The 11,491-nt window shown below is 45.5% G+C and overlaps 1 protein-coding gene across 5 annotated transcripts in view; it reads left to right on the forward strand.

Moving 5' to 3' along the window:
- SH3PXD2B (SH3 and PX domains 2B) overlaps positions 1-11,491 on the forward strand; it is a 128,486-nt gene that overhangs the window by 103,632 nt on the left and 13,363 nt on the right. For 3 of the 5 annotated variants that reach the window (XM_035105293.3, XM_035105294.3, XM_035105295.3), the window contains 4 exons: positions 3,845-3,962; positions 7,161-7,387; positions 8,302-8,351; positions 10,286-10,411. In XM_035105293.3, coding sequence (XP_034961184.2) covers positions 3,845-3,962; positions 7,161-7,387; positions 8,302-8,351; positions 10,286-10,411 — 521 coding nt within the window. Of the gene's footprint in view, positions 1-502; positions 587-3,844; positions 3,963-7,160; positions 7,388-8,301; positions 8,352-10,285; positions 10,412-11,491 lie in introns of all 5 variants that reach the window. The other 2 variants (XM_088661842.1, XM_088661843.1) reach the window with 1 other exon arrangement.

Below are 11,491 nucleotides of genomic sequence, written 5' to 3' on the forward strand. Positions count from 1 at the left end.
AATATTTGATACGGCTGTCCACACTGGAAAGTCCCAAGTGGTTTACATGGACCCCACGGTGGTTTCTCTTCCCATTACTGCTCAAGTTCACATCCACTTATTTTCAGCAATGCTATCACAGCAGGTGCTCCTGTGACACTTGCTTGGTCCTCCCCGTCGTGGCTTCTTGTGATGGAATGAGAAATACAGAGACAGACATCAACAAAACGGGTCTTAAGTGTCAAAAGTGCACCACACTTTTTTGAGGAACTTCTTGAGTTTGTTGTAATTTCTTCGTTCCTTTCTTTTTTAGAAGGTGCAGATACTTCTCATTTTTAATATGACGCCTTTGTTAAGCAAAGCATCAAAGTCTTTCATATGAGCTGTGGAGGGATCAAGGTGCATTGTCTGGTTGTGGAATTGTCTGCTCTATTAAACAAGGCTGATACTTCCAAGGAGTGAAGAGCTGCCTCCTTACACCCTGTTTTGTCCCTCTCCTGCTTCCCCAACATGCTCCTCCCAGTCCCATGGAGATACTGGTCTCTTCCCAGGCACGTGGGCCGCCGTCGGACTCTTGGGGACTTGTACACCAGTGGATGGGGTCAAGGTGGATGCTGTGGAGATTGCTTTTATTGACCTCCATTTGTGCTTTGGACATTTGTCTCCTCCCCGTTTCTGCATGTGCTACCCATTGTGGTGTTTGCATGCCTTGTTGCATGTAATATATTACTTATTCACTGGGAATCCACCCTTCATATTTCCTTGTGTGCTTTGCTGGTCATATATGTTAACCCCCCACCCGCCCCTCTTTCTCCTGCTTCTGATACTTAATGTGTCAATGCCTCATGATTTAGAAGTTCTACTCTTCTGTGCATTGCTCGCAGCCAGACTAGAGAGGATGTTAAATGCTCCTTTACATTCAACTTGCAAGTGCTAAAAAATGCAAATTGCATTGGGTGGGATGATAATTACTGGGCTCACAGCTGGCATGGTGAGAGAATTTTTCTCTTTGTTCCCCCTGTTATGGTCTTGAGGAAAACCTCAGAAGTCAGTATTTGTTCTCGGAGACATTTCTCTCCCAAAGCAAATACCACCTTTCAAAAGAGGATTTTCCTCAAGACTGCAAGGGTATGTGTATGCAAGGTCTAAATTCTTCCTCCATGCTGTGAGCCTATAAATTCTCTCTCTCTCTCTCTCTCTCTCTCTCTCTCTCTCTCTCTCTCTCTCTCACACACACACACACACACACACACACACACACACACACGTCCGGCTGATGCAATTAATAAACACACACTAGCATGTTAAATATGAAGATACATTTTATGTCTTGTCTGGTTGCCCTTAGTTGATTCAGACATTTGCTTCTTGCACTGTGTTTCTAGCTTATCTTAAATCTAGAACAGGGGTCAGCAACCTTTTTCAGCCATGGGCCGGGCTACCATCCCTCAGACCACGTGGTGGGCCAAACTATTATTTTTGGGGGGGATGAACGGATTCCTATGCCCCACAGATAACCCAGAGATGCATTTTAAATAAAAGGACACATTCTACTCATGTAAAAACATGCAGATTCCCGGACCGTCCACGGGCCGGATTGAGAAGGCGATTGGGCCACATTCGGCCCACGGCCCTTAGGTTGCCTCCCCCTGATCTAGGAGGAAAACAAAGACTGGCACAGACCTGCTGGATGTAATCGGCCACATCTCAGAGAGTTTTTGTGCTTTGGCTGTGTTCCTTATAATTCCTGTTGCATCCTGATGCCATGACATCTGTTTGATGCTCTGCTGATGTGCTTCTGATTTGTCAGGAAGTACAGTGTGGAGCAGGGACACGGGTGATCTGTGGTTTAGACCACAGCGCTTGCCGATCAGAAGGTCGGCAGTTCGAATCCCCGCGACGGGGTGAGCTCCCGTTGTTCGGTTCCAGCTCCTGCCAACCTAGCAGTTCGAAAGCACGTCAAAGTGCAAGTAGATAAATAGGTACCGCTCCGGCGGGAAAGTAAATGGTGTTTCCTTGCGTTGCTCTGGTTTCACCAGAAGTGGCTTAGTCATGCTGGCCACATGACCCGGAAACTTCTACGGACAAACGCTCGTTCCCTCAGCCTATAGAACGAGACGAGTGCTGCAACCCCAGAGTTGTTCGCGACTGGACCTAATGGTCAGGGGTACCTTTACCTTTACAGTGTGGAGCATGTTGGTTGTGTGCTCAGGCATTTCAAGTGGACACATACATCCACTGATGTACCTCATCGTGAAGTTGGCAGTTCAAGGTTATGTTAGTCTAACCAAGTGCTTGTCTGCACTTTGCTTGTCCCATGCCCAGAAAGCATGGGTCTGAGTGGTTTACCGCTTGCCCCACCACTTCCCCTGGGAAAGCTGCACTTCGCAACTGATTCGGAGGAAACATCAGTCCATGAAAAACCTGCTCTGAATCAGCAGTAAAGAGTGGCTTTTCCTGGAGAAAGTGGCAGCGCAAACTGAAGTGTGGATGAGCTCATATACTGCAGTTCTGTAAGTCGAAAGGACTGTGCATGTTGTATCAGCTCTTCTTGCCAGAGATATCATTAAACTAGCTGTGAAACTGATTCCTGGCTCTGCACGAGGCATTTCTAGAAATGGAGACACAGTATAGGCTGCAGATGAGTATTGAATGCCAATGGCAGTCTTGCTGAGGCAGACTAGCGGACATCACTTGGGCATAGGGAAAGCAAGCAACAAAAGCATTGTTGTTATCTGTCGGTAATGCAGGCTGTGTGTGTGTGTTTGGATTTCTTGCTTTCTGTAGAGTTGTCACAGTTATGATTTTAGTTATATCAGGTTCTTCTGCCTAGTCTTAGCTAGCTGCTGCTTCCTTTCCCTGGAAATTGATTTCACTGGAAATTGATTAACAGTCTTATGGCTCTGGTGTTGGCATAATGCACACACCCCTGTAACTTTACCCACAGTCTGGTATTAGGGAGGATGTAAGGCAGTGGCAGCTAACCTGTAGCCTTGGGCTTAGCCAGCATGACCAATGGTTAGAGAATATGAGAGTTGCTGCAGTCTGACAACCTTTGGAAGCTACCACCTTGGTTATCTCTGATATAAGAGATAGGGAATGGTTGTCATGGTAACAGGGGCAGAAATCAAGTAAGCCCATTGTTTTTACAAGAGAACTTGACAGTGGCAGCATGGCCCCAGGCGAGGAGAAACAGAGGATGCGAATGGGATGCAATCTTGGAACCAGTGGAGTTTTTGCAGGAGCTGTGAAATAGCTGCTTATTGGAGTGGCGTGGTTCCTTGAGTGCTATAACATGGGAGGAGCATGGTCTCTTTAATTGCACAGGAGAAGCTACCTGTGAGTCTCTGATGTTACAGTGCTCATGTGAGTGGAGCACTCAAATGAACACTTGTGCACCCAGACAAAGCTGCTGAAACAACATCGGAACTGATGCTTAAGGTGTTTGGTATTGGACACTTAGGGCTAATGGAAAAGCAGATTCTTTTTAGAACAGGACTGTGCAACACCCCACACCCCACCCCTGACAAGCCTGGCATACGCAGCCCACCTCATTTCCACTGACTACCTATGACGGCTGCCTGTCTTCGATTGGAAAAACAGAGAGGTTGTCAAGCACCAGGCAAGGGCAGATAGGGTTCATTAGACTTGCGGGGAGGGTATTACAAGTGATGTGACTAGATTTTTGGAAGCTTGTGTCAGGTGGATAGGCTCTCGACCCCGGTGTGTGATAAACCCGATCACCGACCTTCCTATGCCATGCAATCCAGTTCAGAGTGCTAGACTTAAATAAAGTTTGAAGAGTTTTCAAAACAGGGACTCCTAACAAGTTTTGTTTTCTTCTCTTCTCTTTTGCTCCCAACAGAGGAGAAGTATATGGTCATTTACCCCTACACTGCTCGGGACCAAGATGAAATGAACCTGGACAAAGGGGCTATTGTGGAGGTGATCCAGAAAAATCTGGAAGGATGGTGGAAGATCAGGTACCTTTCATTCAGGGTTAATGAAGAAGAATCAATGGAAGGCAGGCGTGCCCAAATATAAGGGGCAAGCTACTTTTTTTAAATTACTGCAGTCTTGTGTACTAAAACCCAATGATGTTTATCTCTGTCTCTTGCAAAGTACCCTTAGGAGAGGGTAGCTTCCATCCAGGAAGGGACAGAAGGAAAGATCAGGTTAAGACACACAAAGCGCCAACAATGACTGATGTAGAGGAACGCATTTTGTGGCATTTTGCTCTGTTTCTGGGAGATAAAAATTCGGTAACACAAGCTCTTTGAGGAAGAGGAGTGGACACACAGGGGCAATACTTTAACTTATGAACAGATGGCATGTTGCCTCGGCAAATGGGACAATGAGATGCCCTGAGAATCTCATTGACACATTCTGGTACATAAGGTGGTCCCGCTAACATATTTGAGGGTTTCGGAAACATGTGAAGGAAACCATCCAAAAAGTAACAAGGCATGATGTGCCACTGAAGCTACATTTTCATATCACAAAATGGTGGGTGCAAAGAGGTGGGTTCTTTGGCTATTTAAAAAAAACCTCACCTTAAAAGATGCTGTAATGCATAGGGGGAAAAGGTACTCGAACGGTTGAGTTGGGGGAAGGGGTTGTAGAGAATGCCCTGAATCATGCTCCTTTTTTGTCTTAAACTGCATGCTGCTGCAGTTGTCTTTGCAGTTAAGGGCACTTACTTCCTTTTAGTGGTAAAATGTGTTTATCACACAGTCTCTGCTTTAAACCAAACCAACACACACAGCACTGACACAATGACTGCAGTTGAAAGTGCTGGATGGTGCACAGGTTGGTTCATTAGATGCAAAAAAATGTGCATTATTTTAGTGCCTACTTTTCGTAAGAGACTCATTTCTACACTTCTGACTCCAACATAATGAAACTGCAGTGATGAGTGAAATCCTCCAGCTACCCCTAAATTAAGGGGGAAGGTCTCCCATCTTTCTCTCCCTTTTGCCTGGTATATTTCTTGCTCCTAAATCAAAGCATCTCTCTCAATTGTCCACTCTGCTGTTGAACAAGTCAACCATCCATCAGATTTTTGCATCTGTGTTGCCTAAAGAGGCTGCTGTTTGGTTTTGGTTTGTTTTTCTCTAATAATAAACATTTCTGGCTATAGATTTTTGAAGTATTTAGTACAGCTTTGTTCACCACTTGAGAATCAACTGTATCCACCAGCCTTGTAACGGGACAGCTAAAATATGGTTCACATTTGCAATTGAAAATGTATGTGTTCTTCAGATGGGGCAAAAATACAACATCCTGTTTACAAGGCAGCTACAGCCATATTGATCAGGGCCATAACACAACTCAAGCAGAAATAATGGGCAAACTAAGCACAAAAAAAGGATGCCTTGATGACTATGATCTAACCCTTGGTTGGTCAGCTAGAGATCTCTTCTGACTACATTAGTTGTAAGTCTTGAGGCTGGGCTGACACTGACAAAGTGTGTGTCGAGGTAAAGCAGAAAACAGGCTTTGATTTTCGTAACCTTCCAATGAACCTGCAGCATTGGCAACCACTACACCAGGAAAAAAGAATGTGTGTTGACATTTTAAACTGAGGAAATTTGCTTCAAAGAATCTCGAGTCTATTAAAGGCGCAGCAGCTGGCGTCATCTGATCCTAGCATCTTTGCCTCTGGCCACTAAGGTGGCATTTCCCTGTGGCTGGCACCAGTCCCTCCTCTCTGGCAGATGTCCTTGGTGGATGTGGTTTCTGAGTCACGGTTAAAGTTTAGGACTATTGTTTTGTTTTGGGTTTTTCTTTTTCTTTTAATGGTTTTGATGTAAGAAAAAAAAGACAAACGGCACACTGGAAAAGTGGTGACCTTTGTATAAGAACTGAAAACACCAAGAGTTGAATTGCTTTGCATGTGACAGAAAAGTAGATGCACCTGTTATTACCCCATGCCCCGGTGTTGTTTCCTGTTATACCTTCTTTTTTACATTGTGCTTATGTGCCACAGAGAGATGTGATTGGCCCTAGATCTCTATGTATATACAGTGTATGCATTAGGGATGAGGAACCTCAGGTCCAGGGGCCAAATGAGGCCCTCGCCTCTAGGCCTATCTGGCCCTCAGGGTTTTCCCAAGGTCACACAGCCCTCAGCAGTCCTGCTTTGCACCCTCCTTGAGTGTTTTTTGCCTGGCTAGAATGTGCCTGGATGGAAAGGGATGTGTGAGTGTGTAAAAACTAATCTAATGTACAAACAGCAAATTTTGCATTTGCTGCTCTGGCTGCTTTTGCCTGTGGTTTCCCAGAAGGGGGGTGTAGGCTGAAAAAATTCCACCCACCCCCGGGTGGTGAGAGTACACAGTTTGCCTCTACACAATATAGCAGAAGTGGGGCAGCCTTGGTCCCTCCAGATGCTCTTAACATCCATCTCCCACCAGCCTCATGGCCAGTGGTCAAGGATTATGGGAATTGTAGGCTAGCAACATCTGGAGGGCCACAGGTTCCCTCATCCTTGCATTTGAGGGACACAGCTGATACGTTATGGTCTACAAATATGTACCTGTCGATTTTGCAATATGTGATGTGGCCCTTAGGCAGGCCCACTAGACTCTGTGACATTTGTCATGCTGCTTCAAAGTAAGCAGAAAGGATTCTGGACTCGCTACATTGGAATACTCCAATGCATTTCTAGAAGGCAGGTAATTCACAGGTAACAAATGATCAGAGGGTCTTCCTCTGTGCCCGTGATGTACCCCATAATGGGTTGGAGACTCCTGTGTTCCAGATTAGTCTTGCTGTCCCTGTATGCCATAATCTATTCCACATCTGGAGACTGGTTATTACAACACAGCATACTGCCAGTATATAACCCTCCCCCCCCCCATGAGGTACAGCCACCTTGGGCATCTGTATGGAAAGATGGGAGATAAACCAGCTTAATCAACAATAAGCAAACATTCATAATTGTGAAGGTATGGGGTCTTGAAAGATACTCAAGAGTGTATCTCTCAGATAATGGAAGAATGAAATGGGGGGGGGGGAGGATCTGTATTGATCAGTCTGCTTTCTCAGAATGTTGATTTAGAACCCTTTCTGTGCCTCTCAAGAACTGCTATGAATCAGGCTGGCTGTGCCTGAGAATTTGTAGCTGTGATAAGAACAAGACAGAAGTCTAAATAATTTGACTGTTCATATTGCTGCAGGTATCAGGGTCAGGAGGGCTGGGCCCCAGCATCATACCTGAAAAAGGGGAGCGGTGACATGCTTGCTCCAAAACTGGGATCTGCCACTTCTGCCCACTCCTATGCACTAGACCTGGACGGAATCTCCCGGCAGCAGAACTCGACAGGCCGAGACAAGGATGGGCCGAACAACCAAAGAGATGGAAGGTTTGAGGGTCGCCCATTGCCAAATGTGGACTTTAGGCGAAGTAAGTTGTGTGCAATGAACAAAAGTTTGGGGTTCTTTGTAGGCAGTTCTAGCCTGGTGCGGTGCAGGAAGGTCTTCATGGCTCTTGAGTTTTGTGGCTTCTTGAAAATTATAATGGGAAGAATTGGGGTTATTTGGGTCGGGTCAGGAAAGCTGACAGTAAATTTTGTGTCAGGGGACCTTCCTACAGGGACCCTCCCCCCATCCTGTTGACCAGATCTTCGCCCAGTGAGAGCAGCAGCAGTGGGTCAGGTGGGGGAAATGAGGAAGTTAGCGGTATGGAGGTGGCAAGGCTCAGTGATGTTGGAGAGCCCCTGCTCTGACCAACAGGTGGAGGGGAACAGGCAGCCCCTTCTGGCGCCCGAATTAAGGCACACCACTAAACGTAAGGTCGGGAGGAGGCGTTTCGGGGTGCCCAAACTCTTATGCTGGTCACGCAACAGGAAACGTCCACTCCCGGATTCTGCAAGTGACTGGGAGGTCATGTTTTCTGCTATCTCTGCACTGTAAATACTATGCACAATAAAACTCTTAAAGACAAGCACAGACTTGGGCGTCCTTACTCAAGAGTAGCTGCAACAACACCATTACATTTTGGAATCCTTTCTAGTGTATGTTTGTATTGCATCCTACTTCCGCTGCTACCCAAATGAAGCATTTCTCAGACTTGGTGGCAGTTGTTTGGGCATTATGCATCCAGTGGGGCGTGCTGTTCAGGATTTTAGTGTAGGTTTGTGTGTGAAGACCCTTCCACCCCTCCCTCTCTATAATATATCTACTCACACAGTCTCTCTTTCCCTCTTGCTCTTTTCCCCCTCAGACTGGACTGGTGGGGTCTTGTTAGTTCTTCTTAAGTATCACATTTTGAAACATGTTTTTATATCCTTTAATCACAATGAAATATTTTCTTGGCAGAGTCACCAAAGATGAGACAGAGACCCCCTCCTCGTCGAGATCTCACAATAGTAAGTATTGGCCCCAGTTGCTTTAAGCTGGGGATTTCTGGTGCATTATTAAATACATAGAACAAAGATAGACCAGCGGCGGTAGAAAGGGACACGGCTTGACTTGCCGCATTTTGCATTTTGGCATTGATGTGACATGTGCAAACACGTATGTATATGTAACTGGCTTCTTAAAAAAAAGAAAAGAAAAGAATGAATGAATATGGAAGTGATAGAATAATGCTCTGGCAAGGATCAGGCCATTGCCCCATTATTTAAAGGGGGAATAGTCCTTTCTACATTCATGCCCTGTACAACGGAACCCGTGCACAGAATTCATTCCATGAGAAGTCTCCCTAATATTCCTCCTTGTGATCCACATTTGCAGTGGCTCTACCTTAGATAGCTGATGCAGGAGTGAGGCTTAAAACCCCCAGGATATGCTTTCTTTTGTCAAGGGACTCTAGCCTTATGAATTAGTATATACTACAGTGGTAGGGACCCAGGTGGCACTGTGGGTTAAACCACTGAGCCTAGGGCTTGCTGATCAGAAGGTCGGCGGTTCGAATCCCTGTGACGGGGTGAGCTCCCGTTGCTTGGTCCCAGCTCCTGCCAACCTTCGAAAGCACGTCAAAATGCAAGTAGATAAATAGGAACCGCTACAGCGGGAAGGTAAACGGCATTTCCATGTGCTGCTCTGGTTTGCCAGAAGCGGCTTTGTCATGCTGGCCACATGACCTGGGAGCTATACGCCGGCTCCCTCGGCCAATAATGTGAGATGAGCGCGCAACCCCAGAGTCGGTCACGACTGGACCTAATGGTCAGGGGTCCCTTTACCTTTACCTTACAGTGGTACCTCGACTTACGAAGACGATCCGTTCTGCGGCCGTCTTCATAAGTCGAAGTCTTCGGTTGTCGAAGCGCGATTTTGTGCTTCTGCACATGCGACGACCGCGCGCGGGGTGAAAAGACTTCCGGGGTTGTCGACTTCAGAAGTTGAAACCTTCAGAAGTCGAGTCGTTCAGATGTCGAGGTACCGCTGTATTCTGTTTTGAAGTAGCTGCACAGGCCTCTTCCATTGTGTTTTTGACCAGCAAATAGCTGCAGCCACCCACAAAATATACTTCAGGTGTGGCAGTCTCCATAGCACAGGTGCTCTGGAAATCAGCCTACTTACCTCCCATATGTGACAATGTACACTGCGTGCATATAGAGTAGGAGCATGGACTAAGGGAAGCTTTGCTTATAAGCCTCATGCATATGTTTCTCTGTGCATACAACTTTCCCCTCAAGTTCAGAGATTGACCAAGGAAACATTGCCTTCCCCATGAGGCCCTGGAGCACAGACAGCTAGTAGGGTCAGCAGTTGAAATATGTTCTGTATAGATGTTCCTGAAATAGATTTCGTTTTTTAAAGCAAACTTGGCCCATTTTCCAAGTCATTCCTTTTATATCCTAGTATTAGAAAGTGACTATATTCACTGATTAAAGAGTCTACAGAGAGTTTAAAATAAAACCTCTTAGGGTAAGAAGATCCCTTGGGGAAAAGTGAGGGTTTTTCTTTTTTTGCTTCTTCAGCAATAGTTTTCCCAGGAGCAGCCATACAAAGCAGGGCTGAAGCTGGGAATACTTCTCTACAGATCTGAATTTTAATTTGAGCTGCTGCACAAGAATTCATGAGCTTCTAAGTCTCTCCTCCCCTTTGAAGCAAGCAGTATGACGTCTGGAAGTTCATTTCTAGGCCCAGACCTGCTAAACATCTCCAGCATCTTTAATCCTGTGTGGCCTCTCTTGAAAGATGAGCTTTTCAGCAGTAGCTATAAAATCAGTGAAGCCACATGAACCTGCCTGCCAAACACTACCTTCCTTGTGGGCTATCTTGGAGGGCAGTGGGGTATATTGTCCCTTGTCGTCTTTGGACAGAAGTAGGCTGATGTGTGTTGTTTCTGCAACAGCCCCGTGGCCTTAACCTGCCTAAGCCTCCTGTGCCCCCGCAAGTGGAAGAGGAGTATTACACTATTGCTGACTTCCAGACTACCATCCCGGACGGCATCAGTTTCCAAGCAGGAATGAAAGTAGAGGTGAGGCTGGATCCCGCCCTGCGCTTCTCCATGCCCTTTGGGGCTTTCCACGGGTCCGCATGCTAAATCCTTTGTGTTTGCAGTAGTTGTCCGATACAATTGCTTTATGCTGATGATTGACAGGGATGAGCAGTGCTTTTTTTTCTTTAAAAAATGTTTAGGCATACTCTCATTCTGACTCAAGAAAATCACCATTTTACAGTTCAAATCGGGGGAAATAAAAAGGCCTACAGTAAATAGACAAAAGTACAAAGATTCACAACACGTTTAAGGGTATGCGTACTCCTGCATTTGCCCCCAGAAAAAAGCACTGGGGATGAGAGTCAAATTTCTGTCCTTATATCGGTGAGTAAGGAAATAATGCTCCATTTTAAAAGGTGTGTAGAAGAGCTCACCTTTCCCTCCTCCCTCCACACATGCATAGCAGCCCATTTCACTGGGAGAAGGTAGAAGTATAAAAAGGAGGTATTCTCTGTTTCTCCACCATGAATGGAATGTGTGCTGAAACTGCAACCATCTTTCAACTTCTGGTAATGCAGGCAGTGATCTCCTCCTGCTGCCTGCTCACCCCAAACATTCACGCTTTTCTTTGTCAGATTTTTGCCTTATCTGCTTAAAATATTTGCATGCCACTTACTATTTATTTATTGCATTTCTCTCCCACCTTTTCTTTCCTCATCCCCAATTAAAATCACATTTTAAAAATATTTTTTATTTATTTTATATATGCAACCTATAATCAAGAATCTTGAAGTGATTCACACCATAAAAACAAATACACAACTCTACTTCTAGTTACAGGTAGGTAGCCGTGTAGGTCTGAGTCGAAGCAAAATAAAAAAATTCCTTCAGTAGCACCTTAAAGACCAACTAAGTTTTTATTTTGGTATGAGCTTTCGTGTGCATGCACACTTCGTCAGATACACTTGAAACAGACTCTCAAGAGTCTCCTCCAGCACCATAATTCAAAAGCATCAATTCTTCGGCGATCAGCCTTCTTTATGGTCCAGCTCTCACTTCCATACATCACTACTGGGAAAACCATAGCTTTAACTATACGGACCTTTGTTGGCAAGGTGA

The sequence above is a fragment of the Zootoca vivipara genome, chromosome 2 (assembly GCF_965207765.1).
Source record: "Zootoca vivipara chromosome 2, rZooViv2.hap1.1, whole genome shotgun sequence".
Taxonomy (NCBI): Eukaryota; Metazoa; Chordata; class Lepidosauria; order Squamata; family Lacertidae; genus Zootoca; species Zootoca vivipara.